Source organism: Sturnus vulgaris, chromosome 10 (genome assembly GCF_052056855.1).
Source record: "Sturnus vulgaris isolate bStuVul1 chromosome 10, bStuVul1.hap1, whole genome shotgun sequence".
Lineage (NCBI taxonomy): Eukaryota > Metazoa > Chordata > Aves > Passeriformes > Sturnidae > Sturnus > Sturnus vulgaris.
In genome coordinates, this window is record NC_142252.1 from 25,448,032 (window position 1) to 25,465,523 (window position 17,492).

Here is a 17,492-nt window from a genome sequence, read left to right on the forward strand (position 1 = left end):
CGAGCACCCCCGGGAATCTTCCGTCATGGCAGAGCCGCGCCGGACACTGGTGGAACTCTCGAGTGCGAAGAGAAACTGGAAGTGATCCTTGAGGAGTGTGAGACGGACTGGCAACGGTGGCTCATAAATTGAAGACCTTGCTGACGAATGTTTGGTCGGTGGTTTATGTGCGGCGCAGCTTTCACTGTGCCCCGGCTTGGAGCCGCTACCGCCGGCAGGAGTGTGCCTAATGCATTAGGCTACTGAAACCTGGGTTCTTTCAGCCTCTCCGTGTGAAAAACAGACTTTTTTGTATTTAAATATAGGAAATCTTTCTTAATAACCAACAACAACAAAAAAATCACACCCAAACCACCAAACTCCCTAAACAAAAGCCTAGCTATTTCACAGAATATTCCCAGTTGGAAGGGACCAACAAGGATGACTCTTAGCTGAAGGGCCTATGTGGGAATTGAAACCACAACTTTGGTGGTGTTAGCCTCATGCTCTAACCAGCTGGGTCAGCACTTTTTACACAAGCCAAGTGTCCTAGGATAGAGCTCCTTCCATGTGTCTCTAAAGCTCTATTCATGTGACCATACTAGTAAAGGTTATGAGTTTTTGGGTTTTTTTACTATGCTAATGTAGGAAGGCTAAAATTACTATGCACTCTTAAAGCAGGTAACAGATCCGCTACCGAAACCTACAATCTCAAATTGTCCTTCCTTCATGAATACACATATTAATAGTGAAAAAGGAAAAAAAAAAGAAAAAAAAAAACCCCAAAACCCGCAGTATAATCTTTGGAACTTTATTTGGAAGCACATTTGAAAGCTAACAAACAGGGTTCTGCAGTTTGTTTTTATTTTTTTTTTTTTTGTAAATAGATTTTTCCAGGCTTTAGTTTTCTCAATATTCATCTCCTTCTTCAGCCTCTGCTTCAACTGAGTCTAGGCCAACTTCTTCATAATCCTTCTCAAGGGCAGCCAGGTCTTCCCGGGCTTCAGAAAATTCTCCTTCCTCCATCCCCTCCCCAACATACCAATGCACAAAGGCACGCTTAGTGTACATGAGATCAAATTTGTGGTCAAGCCGAGCCCATGCTTCTGCAATAGCAGTTGTGTTACTCAGCATGCACACAGCCCGTTGCACCTTGGCAAGATCAGCACCTGGCACCACAGTTGGAGGCTGGTAGTTAATGCCCACCTTCAAGAAAACAAATGTGAACTTTACTTAGGATTGCTAAGGCTTAAAGACTAATTTCTTTTAACAATCAAAAATCACCATGATTACAAATAAATAAAACAGCTTAGAGTTATTTTGCACTTTATCAAAGTATTTAACAGGCACAATACAACATTGTAGCATGACTGTCACCTCTGAAGACTACACAATTCCTAATCATTTAGGTGTTGAGCACTTAAAAGGCTACATACCTTGAATCCAGTTGGGCACCAATCCACAAACTGAATGGTACGTTTAGTCTTGATAGTGGCAATGGCTGCATTGACATCTTTGGGCACAACATCACCTCTGTATAACATGCAGCAGGCCATGTACTTGCCATGGCGAGGGTCGCATTTGACCATCTGGTTGGCTGGTTCAAAGCAAGCATGGGTAATTTCAGCCACAGATAACTGCTCATGATATGCTTTTTCAGCAGAGATGATAGGGGCGTATGTTACCAAGGGGAAATGGATTCGTGGGTATGGAACCAGGTTAGTTTGAAATTCTGTCAGATCTACATTGAGGGCTCCATCAAAACGCAGTGAGGCTGTGATGGATGAAACAATTTGCCCAATTAATCGGTTCAAATTGGTATAAGTAGGACGGCCGATGTCCAGGTTACGACGACATATGTCATAAATGGCTTCATTATCGACCATAAAGGCACAGTCTGAATGCTCTAATGTTGTGTGGGTAGTTAGAATTGAGTTGTAGGGTTCCACTACAGCAGTGGAAACTTGTGGTGCTGGATAAATTGCAAATTCCAGTTTAGATTTCTTGCCATAGTCAACAGATAGCCTTTCCATGAGTAGCGATGCAAACCCTGAACCAGTGCCTCCTCCAAAACTATGAAAGATAAGGAAGCCTTGCAGCCCTGTGCACAGATCAGCCTATAATGAGGTGGAAAAAAATGGGAGAAAAAAAAAATTATCCAAAACCATCAATAAATATTAAAATAATCATTCAAAAGCATTTCTGTCATAGGTTTGCTAGTTTTACATTGTTATTATTGAAAAAAAATGTTCTTAAAAGGTCCTGATTTAATTGGTTGAATTTTTAAAAGGGGGGTACCGGGCAGGCCAGGAAATGAAAGGTTTCTTTTGTTTTGAACAATTAACTATGTACAATTCTTAAAGAAAAACCAGCAAACGATCAATATAGCTAGCTGTAGAACTGTATCAATTATTTTAAATACTAACTTGCAGCAGGAATCCTTACCAGTTTGCGAATGCGGTCTAGCACTAGATCAACAATCTCTTTTCCAATGGTATAATGGCCTCTGGCATAATTATTAGCTGCATCTTCTTTCCCAGTAATGAGCTGCTCAGGATGGAATAACTGCCTATACGTACCTGTACGTACTTCATCTACAAAAAAACCCCCAAAATATCACATCATAAATTTGATCAGTTCTGTGTGTGTTGCCTAGCGACTACACATGGAGCAAACGTGTCAAAATAGTGCAGACAGCATCTCTGACTACATGCAGCTTGTCTGACTAGTCTAGTAAGTTGGCACAACTTCTGCCCCCTTGACTCAGGGTAAACATCAGGCACACACAAAGCAGTTTTTATACTCAAGGAACTCAGAGATCACTCAGAAAACTACATTACAGGTACAGACATGATACTGGACAACTCAAACGAAACTCTGTATGCAGTGCAGTGGTCTGGAAAGATGATCCAGACCATAAAAAAGTTCTCTTGTTTTCCAGATATTGTTACCTGTATACCATTATTTAATTTCTTTCAAATACCAATAACTGCAAATGTCAAAACAGCATCCAGACACATGTTTTTAAATCCATAGTGTTCTAAACAAAAAAAGACAGCAGGGAATCCATAAAGGATCCTCACTTTTTCATTTAAAATCTTCAATGTTGGGTACATACCAACTACTGTTGGCTCTAGGTCTACAAACACTGCTCTCGGAACATGTTTACCAGCTCCCGTCTCACTGAAGAAAGTGTTAAATGAATCATCTCCACGTCCCATAGTATTATCACTAGGCACTTGACCATCAGGCTGGATCCCATGTTCAAGACAATACAATTCCCAACATGCATTGCCAATCTGAACACCAGCCTGGCCAACATGGATGGATATGCATTCACGCTGAAAAGTAAAAAGAGAATGATAATGAGACATGGAGCTACCTGCCCATGGGCTGTACTTTCTATGATCCTTCTCTGCTGCAATATTCTCTGGTTGCTCTTAAGTGACAATTTAAGAGAACAAGTTGTCTGCTGCTGGCAAGACACTACTCACCTTTGCTGACCTGCACTGACTTTGTGAATATTGGAAGATCCTAAAGACAACATAATCTGTATGGGTGAATACAAATTCATTATCCCTTAAAATGCTGTGCATATATTAATATTCAGCCTAGTCTCTTTTTCACCTTTTTTTAGTTTTTGGAAGACCTCTTTATATAATATCCCCCCAATTTCTTGTTTCCAGACCAGGTACTGGGTAACTGTTGCAGGAATCTTTCCTGCACAGGACCATTCAGTACCTTTTCCTTTATAATAAGCATACCAATATCTAGGCCCTACCAATTAGTACATATTTTTTTCATACATATTCCTATGTGAAATCATTTTAGAATCCAAATGAAATGTCATGTGCCTCCTTTAAGCTAGCTCCTTTGATTCTAAGCAACTGTGTCATGTATGTTTAATCTCCCAATACCTCAACTGCCTTACACCTGACATGGAAATACGCTGCTTTTCTATTTTATTGTTAGTGTATTTAGAAAAAAACAGAGGTGGAAAACAAAAAAGCAAGACGTCTGGATTGCTCTTTCCCGTTTCCTTGGCAGCTTCAGCCAATTCCGGTCTCCGCTCCACCCCCGCAGCTCCGCCACGAGACTCGCGCCTCCCGCCGGGCCCGTCACGGCCGCCGGCCACACCCCCTCCTCTGATTGGCTACGCCCAGGGAGCGGCTCCCGGCGCGCGCCACCCGCCCCGTCCCTCGAGCACGCGCTGTGCCCTCTGCGGCTTCACGCGCCAAGGCAGCCCAAAAGCAGCACATAGATCCGGCCGGCGGCCACTCTGCTCTGTCCCGCTGTCTGGATAGAGGTTTCAGTTCGTCCCTCGCCTCTTCGCGCAGGAGGTGCCTGCTCCGAACAGACTTCCCTTGCACATATCTCGTTTTGCTAGCTATCGGCATGTTTCTACGCCTCGCCTGCCCTAAAGTTAATAAACTTTCACACTAGTTTCTCTCCTTCTCCCCAACCCTTCTGCGTTACAGCTACCGCGGGGACTTCATGCAGAGACTGCCTGAGAGTCCTGCCGCAACATGTGCAGTCATGAATTCCCCTGAAGAGCCACAATAGAAGCGGTCCCAAACGCCCTTTCTCCCCCCGCAACCACAAGGATCCCATCTCCCAAACGCCCTTTCTCCCCCCGCAACCACAAGGATCCCATCTCCCAAACGCCCTTTCTCCCCCCGCAACCACAAGGATCCCGTCTCCCACCATGGTGCCTCGCTAAGGTGACGAACTCCGACTGTGCCACAAGACGCCCGCCGCCGCAACCGACCAGCACCAACTGCCGACCGTTAACCGCTTCGAGAAACCGTCGCCTCAGGTACTGGCTCCCCATTGGCCATTACCCGCGCGGACTGGGCGCGAGGGAAAGCCTCTGATTGGCCGAGGGCGTTCTTCTCCGGCGAGGGGGAAGACTGCCCCAAGGCAGGGGCGTGCCCGGGGGCGGGGCCTGAGCAGCCCGGGGCGGGGCGGGGCGTGCGCGCCCGGTGCTCTCGAGGCGGGAAACGGCCGTGAGCGGGCTCGCGCTGTGAGCCGTGTGTGCCGCAGGGCCGAACTGCTTTCCTATGGAAACGTGACTGCTCATGGTGATATGGAAGTACTGCTTCCTGTAGGCTCTCCTGATAGTAAGAGGATACCGATCTGCTTTCCCAAGGGAGATTTATTTGATAGAAATACAAAATTGGAGTGGTATTGTAATTACAGTACCACTCTATGAGTAGTGAGCACTTTCCATTCCCTGCTTTTGACTAGGTAGATTCACTTTGGGACTTCCGGAAATTGTGTGATTAACTCCTCAAACCAGCTGAGGAAGGGGAAGGAGACAGGTGCCTTTTTGCTTACATGCTCAGAATGAAATGTTACTGAGAATGTCAAAGTGCCAAATAAAGAAATTTATTGCTCTCGAAGTATAAGAATACTACAGTATTCCAAAGAAATAGGTCAAAATATAACATCTTCACCCCTTTGAACATTAGTGTTATTTACAGTTTTTGTGAGACAACAAGGAGGACACCCTTGTTGATTTTTCAGGATACCAGAAGACCAATAAGATATGGTCAGAAACTTTTTTAGAAGTTTGTTGTTTATTTTCCTGAAGAATACAGGATGGAAAAATTATTTGAAAATTGTTCAATAATTATTTAGAGCTTTATTATTAACTAAGTATAACTTGAATTTCTTTACTTAAAATCTAAAGCAATCTTAACTATAAATAGTGTAACATCCACACTATTGTTGCTACTTGTACAGCTGGCACGTGAAAAGTGCTTATTCCTATTAGGCATTGTGTTGCATACATACTTATCACTGAACATACAGTTGAGGTACTTTAAGTTCTAATTACCATTTTTCCAGGTAGGATTACTCTTAATATATTTTGAAATGTTAGGCCAGAATTTTCTGTAGTATGGGGCAGTTTGTGTTTTCTTGTATTGTAGACTATATCCTTATGGTGCAGCAACTGTTCTGATTGCATTTTGATCAATGGAACTGTTTTGAAGCATGAGAGATCAGAATGTTTCCTGTATGGAAATCTCTGGTTTTAAGTATGTTTCTGTATTTGCAAATGACAAAACTCCTGAAGAATTGTGTGAGACATTACTAAGTAAAATTAAGTTGGTTCTGAGCTCTGGTTCAGATGAAGAATGCACAGTTTGCTTGGAATCACCAACTTGTCCTGTGATAACACACTGTGCACACGTGTTTTTGAAGTCCTCAGATATATACACGTTGGTTGTTCTATGGCTAAAAGTAATTATAATAGCTATTTGAAAGTGATGAACTGCTATCACCAGGCGGCCATCTAGCTATTGTTCATTTAAATCATGAAGAGTGTAAACCTAGTTATCATCTGGCCTGTAAAAACTACTGGCCTGAAGTCAGTCTATGGAGAGAGTAGCTGTCAAATTGAACAGTGGTAAGGTCCATCAGTATTTTAAAAAGCTTGTTCTGTAGTTCTTACCTTACTTTTTCCCTGGGGTAAAAGTGTGCAGCAGTGTATGCCTCCATATGGCTGGGTGCCTTTTCACTGCTTGTATGTGATGTGATGCACATATATATTATTGTGCTTAAAAGAGACCAAAGCTGTGTATTGGAAGTTGACTGTTGAATTAAAATCATGTCTACCCTCCTATTTTCAAGCTGATAAACTTTGACGGTGAAATAGCTGTTTTGCTAAAGGGCCATCTTTATGTCCCTTCTCTGGACTCTATCCAGAAAAAGCTTGTGGATGAGTATACTTGGATTACTCTTTTTAAAAACATACTATTTATTTTTCTTGTGTGCTTCTAAGATATACTTTTTGTTTGCCCTTTTCCTTCTATGACAATATAATGGCATGGTAGTCTCACCATCTGTATCCAGTGCTGCTGCACTTACTCTTGGGAGTTGTTCTGACTCCCCCTCAGCCAGAACAGAGCTGCAAACATTAGCAGAAACGGGGGGGTGTTCTTTGTTAGGAACAAGCAGGGACAGGTTACAGGTTAGTCCCTGCTGGTGCACAGTCAGTCAGCCTAAGAGGACAGAGGTGGGAAGAATGGTCTGCCTGCCTTCTGGACTGACAATTTTCCATTGTCACATACACAGAATTCTGATGCAGCTGTCCCACTCTATAGAGTTTATGAGAAATTGGAGGAAAACTAGTGAAGGATAAAGCACTTGCAGAGGCCTTTTTCCAGTGAAGAGGTTTTTGATGTGTCTGTAGCAGTCAGTGCCCCTACTGAACCTTCTGGTGCTTTTAACATGCAGAGAAATAAACTGGCTTATGATGTGTTGGAATTATCATTATTATATACTACTTGGCTGTAAAGCAGTATATAACTTTTGAACTACCATAAGTTTCTAAAACAGTGAATGAATAAGCTTTCTTACCTTCAAAATGATTCATGATTTCAATCAATTGCCAAGGAAGTTTTTGCAGCTTTTAGACAAAATTCTGGCATGCATCTAAATCCCGAAGTTGAGAAATTCACTATTTGCATATGATAGGTATTTGTACTATACTGCATCTGAGCTGGGTAGTTTCTGTGCCTGAATGGCTACAATGCAATTCTCTCCTAGTAATAACATGGGAAAGTATTCTAGGTATCACCTTGAAAACAAAGGAGACCAACAAACTGCATACTCTCTCCCCAAAACAGCTTGGGTTCAAGCAGAATTCTTCTAGGCAAGATAATGGTTTCCATTATTAATACAAATGACAGCACCAGTGAGAAATGAGATGTGAAGCTGCAAACACAAAACTGCTGAGTGAAAAGTTTGGTCTCTCATGCTATTACAAAATTGGAAATCATTTAATCTTTCTAATGTTAACCTAAAAGCTTTTACCAAAATTGGAAAAACTTCTTGGTAGTTAACAGCTTGAGAGTTAATATCACTTTCATTTCAGTCTTCTGCTGAGACTAAATTTAGACTTGTGCAAGTAAGTAAAGGTCCTGTGCAGAAGCCACAATAAAGCTCTAAGATCTCTATAGTAATCGAATGTCTTTGTTTATCAACTGCACTCTTATAAAAACTTGCCAGATATGCAGTCAAACACTTTTTTCTTCTTCTAGCTGTTCATTGTGAGACTTTTTTTGTCATTTTCATATGCTTTTACCATAAGTCTTCAGTATCTGTGTTGGCTGTTCATGTGTTGATGTTCAGCTGTCTTTTGTGTGTTGTTTATAATTACAGTACTGAAGTGGAGAAGGGATGCAGAAAGATGTGAGCTTTTTATTTTAAAAAGTCTTTATAAGCACTGATTTTTTTTTTTTCCCAGAAAACTTTTTTCAGATTTAATAGAATTCATTTATTTTGTCTTGTCACTGGAGGATTTTTGATTTGCTGCCAAATCAGAAACGGGTCATTCATTCGCTAAATTTGGAAAACTGATATTTCAAATTTGTTTATGTTAAAGACTCTGTCTCTTGGAAGGATATCTTTATTGCTGCCATAAATTAATGTATCAGACTTATGACTGCCAGTCTCTTTAATTGGCTAGCGATTCATTCCAGATTAGCAGCCCCCAGAGTTCATGTGCTTTATGAGGTCTGCTTTGTAACCTCTCTAAAGGTGCCTTGGTTCCATGGCAGATTTCTATATAAACAGAGTTAGCTAATTTTAAAGGCTTGCTCTGATAGGCAAAAGTTTTTCATGTCTGTCATTTTTGCTTCACAAAGTTGTCCATTTGTACAGTGCACACAGTCTATTACTAAACTTTCTCAGTAGTCCTATGAAAGTGCTATTGTAAAAATTTTGCTTTATCTAGAATGTACTTCAGAGAAAAATGCTTTTGGTGTTAAATTATGTCTCATTTCATGTGTCTATTGGGGAAAAAGAGAAGATATCCCGTGTCTGGTCCTGACAAAGCATATTTCATCAGACTGCTATTATTTCTGTGCAGGCTTTGAAGAAAAAGGGTAAAAGGTCATCCTTTTGTTTGTAACTAAGAAAGATATTGTCTTTGAAAGATGGTTTATTTTTTGCATATTTTAAATAATCTTACTCTCATAGCCAAAATATATCCTTGCTTTAAAACCTTGAGCTACTTATTTCTGTATAAATATGCTCAGAAAGAAGACCACTTCACTTTTAAGGAAGGCTGGATATTTAAAAAATGTGCAGTGTTTATGTCATGTTAATATTCTTGTAAATAAAATATTTTGACTGTCACATCAGAAATGACAAAGTGTATTTACAAGAATGAATCCCTGAGGATTTTATTACATGAACATCAACATAAAAGGTACTTCATAAAGGTGGTATTTATCATTCACTATAAATAATCGGATTTAATAAGTTTCTTTTAATATTGTTTGGGCTTTTGCACAGTCAAATACCCTCTCTGTAGGAATGAGCTTCAAGTAGACAACTTGGTGGAATGGTCCCCTAGAAGAGGAAATAGACTCCAGTAATGGAAAGAAGCATGATCAGGAGTGGACATCTAGCTCAAAAGTTAGCTTTCATTATGGTTTTGTAGAGCATACTCTATAATTGTGTACATATACTGAACATATTATATGGATGAGATATTATATGGAAAACATACCTCAAGTTATTATTCAGAAGCCTGTCCAGCATGTCTAGCCGGCACAGAAGAAAATGAATACTAAAATCACACCACAAATAAATTTTGCAGCAGGGAAACAAGAGAAAAGGAACACCAGTTGTAATTTGATGCTGGTCATTGTCCAGGACATAGATGTGCATTAATTCAATAAACCTTCCTGTAAAGAGCTTTGCCTTTTGTTTCAGTTTCTGAAGATAGAGCAGTTTTATATCCACTGAAATTTATTCAAATATTCATTTACTTTTGGAAACAAAATCTAAATAAATCCTTCTTTCTTAAATCTTATTTAAACAATATATATTCTGCTCTAGAGGGGAAAACTAAATGGGCATATGTTCAATACTACACTTGTCAGAAGAAACATTGCAATATTGTTATTTTACTTTGTTGACTTGTTTCTCAAGGCCTGCCATATCATTTTTCTTTGCCTCACTCTCATTTGCTACCAGAATTTGTATTTTCCTGCTCATACTTTGATTTTTCATTTTGAGGTTGCTTTTCTGAAACATTAAGTTTTTAACTTTTCATAAAGAAATTGTTCTTTCAAATGCTGGTTACAAATTTATTCCCTAAAAATATTTTTGTCGACACCTAAGAATTAATTTCAGACATTATGCTCTAGAGTAAATCAAGATTTTTATTCTTTTCTTTTTTTTTTTTTTAACTGGTGCAGTTACTTTCATTCTCTAGTAAGTGGTTCTTTACGTCATCATAGCTAAACCTTATTGAGAAAACTAGCAGTGTTCTGCCTCAAATACAATTCCTTGCTCCTTTTGTTCTCATGTTGGTTCCAAGAGAGCTTCTAGTGCCTCCTTATCCCTTGTCATACTTAGCCAAGGGTCTTGCATACCCCATCTGCCCCAGTGCTCCTCGGGAAGCCTATGGTAGATCACTTGCCTTGGGGCTGGCCATTGCTCAAGCCTTATTCTCTGAAGTTCCAGTATTTTGTTCCTATTTTCCATATACCCTGGAGATAGGGGATTTGCAGACTTTTGACAATATGAAGTATGTCTGGAAAATGGATTGTGAATACTCCTTCCCAAAGCACTCTCAATCACCCTGTAGTTTGTGACTATTAAAAATGCTGAACCCTTATTTTCCCATGGAAATTAGAAGGAAGCTTACCCACAGAATTCAAGATTAGTTCATTTAAAAGTTATTACTGAACAGTGATTTCTCTCAATTGATGTGAACTTTATCAAACCCATCTGTAGGAATGGACTCTAGCCAAGTCAGAATAAGTTCTTTTCATTTCAGATAAATACTTTATTTGATTTCAGATAAACACTCTTATGCATGCTTTAGTAGAACTGCAGAGGGATGAGTCCAGCTGCTAAATGTCTGGTTGTTTCTCAAGTCACAACTTTCTTGTCACTGATGGAAACAGTTGAAGGAAGTAGAACTGATGTTATTTTTAATAATCATGTGCTTCTGTGGTATTTTAGAAAGATCTCTCAAAGAAAACAGAATTTTAAATACACATTTCAAAGCAGAGGTCAGGATTTTAGTGTATTTATTTCCTGTTGTCACTAAAAATTGATTGTTAAATTGAACATTTTTCCTTTCTCTTTAGAGAGTCAGGGTTTGCCTTTACTGGTTTGGATGGGTCAGTGGCACAGAAGAAAAGAATGAAAGCAGTTTGTTGTTTCCAAAGCAACCAAGCAGGGTCCTGAACTATAATGCTTTTGTCTGTGAAAATGGGTGGAGTTGGATTAAATGTGACAGCAGCTTTCCTAGTGTTTTTAATGGATCCTGTGAGTAATGGGTTGTTCATAATGATAGGGCCTAATCTAGGTGAAGCTTCTTTGGTGTTTTCCTAAGAGGCAGAAGGAAAGCCCGTCTGGAAAAGAATGACACTGATGGATATCTGTTTAAAAGGCAAATAGGACTTTTCTTCATTTGTTTCCCTAAGCATCTTCTTGTCTTAACACGATATTTTTGTGCTGTCCATTTATATGCTAGTAGTACTACTAACGGTATGACAACTTAGAGTGTAGCATGTGCTATCTGTCTGTTCTTCATCTCTCTCTTTTTTTCTGATAATTTTGAATGAGGTTTTATATTTGTTTATGAACTTCAAAAGCCATAAAGTGGAATTCAAGGAACAGTGTATATTTAATGCAGTGCTTGTCTGCTCTAGTCTCTTCTGTTATTACAGAGAATTTATTTATAAATTAAGACATTAGTCTGAGGTTACCTTTTGTGGTCATGGGAGACTGTCAATACCTACATTTGGGAAGGTTTTTTTCCTTTAATTAAAGCACTCAGAAATGCAAAATTACTTGTAAGGAATAAAAATGTAAATTACCTTTATTGATAGCAAAATGATATTCATAGCAAAATTGGTTCATGTGTTGTGTCGCTATGCCAGAGTAAGGGTTTTCTATTCACTTCCTGCCTTCCCCCGTTCACTCCTCTGCTGTAATTCCCAAGTGTTTTTTTGGCAGTTGGAAACTGAAATCTGCATTTGAAAGAAACAGAGTAAATTAAAGCAATAGTTTAACTTTGGACTTGGGCATCTGTCACCACCAATAGTAAAGAAAAAGTACTAGCTTGGACATCAGTTCAGTTATAGTAACAATATGAAGATAAAAGCTATTTATTTAATAAATGAAAGAAATTAAGTATGAGTTAAGAGTATGGAGAAGTTGCCATGAAATAATTTTTTCATTAATTGCAATGTGTCTTCACAAATATTGTCTGTGTATGGACTGCATTGATCCATTCAGTTGGAAGGGGGGACCTACACTACCATAATGCCATCGAAATCTGACTGCTGCCTTTTTTTTTTTCCAACAATTCTCTGAATATTTGTGGAAACTTCAAGAGAATTTTAATTTTCTGTTAAGATAATGAATGAGGTATAGTGAATTCATCATGTTGTGGCAAGCAGTTGTAAGAAAATAAGTTAAGCATTGCTAACACCAAGTCATCTACAGTCTGTAAGTATACCTAACCACCCAGGGCCAAATATAATTGCTGCTTTTATGCACCACTGAAGAGCATCTTCTCATCCTGCTGGTAGCCATCCTGTGATGGTCATCATCCCAGGTGGCAGTGGTTGACTGCTTGTGTTTGATGGAGGAGCAGTGGGCCCACATGATCCTTTATGATCTCACTTTTGAATAATCAGTGCTGAATGAGATTCATTCATGCATTAGCATTCCTTGAAGTACATTAGCAGCAATAATAGGATTTAAGACGCTTTTATCTTGCAGCTTGATGTCTCTGAGTGTGCATAGGCATCAGAGGTTCTTAGAATCTAAACGAAGTCATTAAGGAGGATTCTTAAGACAACTGGCAGCATATGGGTGATGTGACAAGGTGAGCCCATTGCAGGAGACTTGCTTATCAGAGACAGAACATTATTACAGTTGATGTAGATTTAAGTATCTATTCTCTGAGAACTAGTAGTACTGTATTTCTAGATAGATAAAACTGCTGGAAAAATGCAGAACACAGACTTGGCATTTCACAGATCCTTACATTTACATGTTACATCCAAAGTATAAGTAGTAACAGATACACTGTCTCTTTGTGTTCAGCAAAATTTCTTGTTTGCCTAACATGGTGATTATAGTACATACTAATTAAAGCATGGGTTTTCTTAACAGTTCAGTTTACTGTTAAGTAACTGCCTGCATCCAGCTGATTTAGATTTTGCCATCAGGTACTGAGGCAGTTACTATATGCAGTATTTGTTTCAGAATTAAAGTAACAGGATTGTTTTGATGTCTCCTAGACTCCTGACAAATTCTGTTTTTAAAGCATTTACTTGAAGCTTCTGCTTGTTATGAACATATAACTAGAAGTTCCCACAGCTTTCTTTATAATGAGATACTTAAAGAGTAGAATTTAGGCAGGGAGTAATTCATCTGCAGGCAATATTTGTTCAAATGTAATGGTACAACATCTGCTTTGTGATGCCATATACGTACTACTGTGTTTTGAAGGGAGGTTATTTAACTTGTTCATTGCTGCTACTAATAGGTTGGAATCCCACTGCACAAGACCAATTTTGACAGGTGTTGCGTGCTGCGTTGGAAGCATAATGCTGTTATTACTAAGGTGAGGTGAAAGATGATCCCAACAATTTTCTGGTAATGAATAAATAATTATTTTCCGAGAAGCTTTACAGTATTTTAAAATAATTGTGCCATCAGTGTCATCAGTAAAACTAAACTGTGGAGTGACTGTTGAAGTGTGCTTTGGATTGTAAGATTTTAATATTAGAAATAAAATGTTTGAGCTATTGGAGCTATAAAATTGAGCTATTTGGAGTGACTCAAATGGCGTAGTATAGCTGTTGGTTTTCCTGGCTATGACAATTCATTATCTTGAAGGTATGTAGAACACTTTTGTCATTGTCATAGCAGCTTGTTTAGCTGTGGAAGAGCAGCTAGCCTGGCTCATTAATATTCCATCACAAAAATATTACATAGAAAATTCAAGCTAGGTTCTCTAATAAAGGTAGCAAAGAAGAGATATATATTAGGGGTTTTTTTTCACCTTTTCCTCCAACTGCTTTATAACCCTTTCCTCTGTAATACCTAAATAATGTAACTGTAGTTAGGACACTCAGCTCCCTAGCATTTTTCCAGAATACCTAAACTTCTCACCCTTAACTTTTATTTAGAGAAAAATATCATCTTCGTTTCAGTGTTTTGGGTGGGGATTTCTAGTTTTTGTTTTCTTCTTTTTTTCTTCTTTTGTATTTTGTTTCATGGTGAAGGATTCAGTAGAAGAAAATACATTGAAAATTCAGAACAAGAAGAGGGAACTTGCAGCAGGAGCCTTTGCTACCAAAAAGCCTTCAGCAAGTGAAATAAACCAAAAAACATTTATCGAAATTAAGGCTCTGATTGATTTGTAGCTTGATCCTGTGGTATTTTACATAAATAACATATTTAACATTTTGGATAATACTTCTCTTCAAGTTACATGTCCCACGCTAATTTTCAGTTTTGCTGTCTTTGTGCATGCTCAAAATAGAAATGCTTCAAAGAAATTATAAAAACTAATTTTCTCCTAAAATGTTAATTTAGAAGCACATAAACTCCTGAAAATTTTCCAGTGTTCATTTCTTCAAAAGTTTGCTTATTAGTAGAATTTTTAAGAGCACAAAAAAACCCCCTCAAAACCAAAATGTGCATTCATGCATTCTAACCTGCAAGTGTTTAATGTCATTTTAGAGGTGAAAAGGTAATAAAAGGTAATAAATAATGTGCTTTCTCCTTCAGATGAAACCCTCTATAAATGAATTAATTCCATGTTTCTATCTTAGTATTGCCTGGTGTACAAACAAATCATCTGGATTGATTGGGGGAAAAGGTGGTCAGTGACACTTTGTAAAGAATTCTTGTTTTTGCAGGCTATGTCCAAAGATGGTATTTAATTCAAAATTTTAAAGTATTTTTTTACTATTTCTGAATAGTACACAAGTGAAGGAGGGAGTTCCTCTGATAATTACTTCCCAGGAGTTAGTAAAAAGTAAGTACTTAAATTTGTGAAACACTTTCTTTTAATATTTTACTTATCAGAACTCCAATGATTTTTGTAAAAGTAAAGGGGTTTTTTGATAAAATGCTGGAATCATAGGCATGTATTGACAGCATGCTATCTAGTAATTTCAATAGACACTTTGAACAATAAGACCGTGCTATATGCAAAGTAGAATCTAATCCACTCGTGTCAGTGAACGAGTTAATCCTTGCAAAATAAATTAAAACAAACAAATTATTTTATAGCTGCCAGCTTTCTAACAGTTTTCCTGTACAGCTTTCCTCTTGTAGTAGAAAAATGATGTGTTTTTCACTCCCATATATATGTCTTCATGGAATGCTGATCTACATGCTGCTTGACTTATGGAGGAAGAATTTGGTAAACTACACCTGTTCATGTACCACGGAGTAAAAAAGAGCACTGAAGAATCTTGGTTGAATATTAGTTGAATATTTATGTTCCTTTCTTTCCATTTGCTTCTCGTCTTCTGATATGTGTTTGTCTTCTGATATGTGTTTACCTAACGTTCTGTTCCCTTCACTGTGATGCTCAAACTTCGAATTTGAGGCAGAGATTGCTATATCTAGGTCCTCTTTAGATTTGGGAAGTGTAGTTGGCAGCAGAGAAATGGAGTCTGTAAAGCTTGTAAAGACTTTCACCTCTTATGTCTAAGAATAGTGGCCAGCTGATTATAAGATGAATTGCAAACATAGATGGATTGCAAAAATGGAAAAGGACTGAGAAATAGAGGGAATATGTCTGTTATTTGGAGAAAGTGAGCTAATGAAAGGAGCGAGGAAGGAATTAAAAACAAGCAAACTAACAAAACTGATGCAGTTTTTGGAGAGCCAGCACCTTAGCTGTGGAGAGAGGCATACTTCAAGTCTGTTAGAGAAAGAATTACAAGGACACGAATAATGGAAGACAGCATGAACCCCAGTATCTGATTGTCACTGGAAAGATGAAAAAGAACAAGGAGACAGAGCTAAAGCTGATTGAAGTTGGGTTTTGAGTGGGATTTTTTGGGTTGGTGTTTTTTGTTTGTTTGCTTTTTGACTTGTTTTTTTTTTTTTTTGCATAGAGTTTATGTAAGTTGAACTTTCTTTGGGTTTTTCTGGTTCAGATTTTGATATCTAGAGATAAGCTGGAAAAATAATTTGCAATTATGAAGGGGGGATTTGGCCTTTTTTTTTTGTTATGACATTTCTCAAGTAAAACTTTCACAGGCATGAGAACCAATTCTATGGCTAGTCAAGCTACATCATTACTTACGTAAAAATATACTGACATTTTGCAAAATGGCTTGTGATTATGAAAACAACTGAAAATAATTATTAGTATTTTTTTTGTCTATTAGATTATGCTTTCCATGTTCCAAAGCCACATATAACTTACTGAAGGTAGTACTAAGCTTTATGATCTCTCCCAAGAAAGCCATTAATTTATCTCAGAGAAAAGAGGTAAAAGCTGAGCAAAGTTTGATTTGATGGAATTGTTCAGTAAGAAGTATTTAAACACCTTGGTCTTCTGGCTGCTTGGGCTCTTTTCTGCTTTTTAATGATCTGTAAGTGGTCTTTGGCTTTTGGCATTCTCTTTCATGGAGTTTGAACAGTGTGTTCTGGAAGTAAGCTTTTAGAATTATTTTTAACTCCAAAGATTGAGTTAGTAGTCTATCATTCTGGTTTTGGTTGGATTTTGTTTGCTTGTTTGGGGTTTTTTGTTTCTTTTTTTTTTTTTTTTTTACCCTATACATAAAATAAAGATGTATGTGGATAAAATGCTTCTTAAGCTTTTAAGAGTTGCTCTGAGTTGTCACCATTTAAGGAACACCTTACCTTAGATTACAAGCTTCATAATGACAAGTGAAGTTCCAGTATTTGAGTTGCAATCTAAGCAGGGCTGTGATTGTTCTGAATAATGATGTTTAGAGTATAGTGCTGTTTTGAGTACCTTCAGATTAGTGCAGAAAACTTCTTGATGTATCAAGTGATGCTATTGCAAGGGATAAAAAGGGATCTCTGCTTTTCTGCAAAAACTGCCTGCAGCAATTGTGAAGGAAATGGTGGCAAATGATGACATAAAGGTCATTTTATTGAAAATAAGCTGCATAGAATTTTATATAGATGTCATACCTTTTCTGAGGCTGTGGTAAACACTTGGTCATAGTATGAGTTACAGAGGCTACAACAGAATTATTTTCACAGGTTATCTTTCTTCACTAACTGTATTTGTTAACCCAAAACATGCTGGTTTTCATCTTATTCAGCATCTCTCCTTATCTTATTGTATTAACGTAACAAAACTTACATGCTAAACCAAATGTTCAGGCAGGTAATAAATATCATACTTTTAGACTTTCTTGGTTCTCTCCAACTAAGCTCAAAAAGAAGTAACGTGCCTATTCTCAAGTATGAATACAGGCAAGGGGAGGAAAATTTAGACTGTTTAGCTTAAAAAAGAGTATTTT

The 17,492-nt window shown here is 38.1% G+C and overlaps 1 protein-coding gene across 2 annotated transcripts; it reads right to left on the reverse strand.

Moving 5' to 3' along the window:
- Positions 1 to 776: 776 nt before the first annotated feature.
- On the reverse strand, positions 777 to 11,984 carry LOC106859147 (tubulin alpha-3 chain). Of its 2 annotated transcripts, none has more exons than XM_088171165.1 (5): positions 11,832 to 11,984; positions 3,098 to 3,320; positions 2,425 to 2,573; positions 1,416 to 2,096; positions 777 to 1,185 (listed from the first exon to the last, which is right to left on the reverse strand). In XM_088171165.1, exons 1-5 carry the CDS (start codon positions 11,856 to 11,858, stop codon positions 889 to 891), a joined length of 1,377 nt encoding a protein of 458 aa, XP_088027291.1. In that variant the 5' UTR covers positions 11,859 to 11,984; the 3' UTR covers positions 777 to 888. The 2 variants fall into 2 exon arrangements, with proteins under 2 accessions (XP_088027291.1, XP_014741675.1); XM_014886189.2 differs by lacking the exon at positions 11,832 to 11,984 and adding an exon at positions 4,684 to 4,875.
- Between the last annotated feature and the right edge of the window lie 5,508 nt (positions 11,985 to 17,492).

What these genes read in the sequence shown, in the direction of transcription:
- LOC106859147 (XM_088171165.1), bottom strand. Translation starts at nt 11,858, where the DNA reads ATGAATATCATTTTGCTATCAATAAAG. An exon ending in CCTAGAGCCAACAGTAGTTG is followed by an intron (nt 2,574 to 3,097) that starts GTATGTACCCAA and finishes GTTTTTTTGTAG; the next exon opens with ATGAAGTACGTACAGGTACG. An exon ending in GGTGCCCAACTGGATTCAAG is followed by an intron (nt 1,186 to 1,415) that starts GTATGTAGCCTT and finishes GTTTTCTTGAAG; the next exon opens with GTGGGCATTAACTACCAGCC.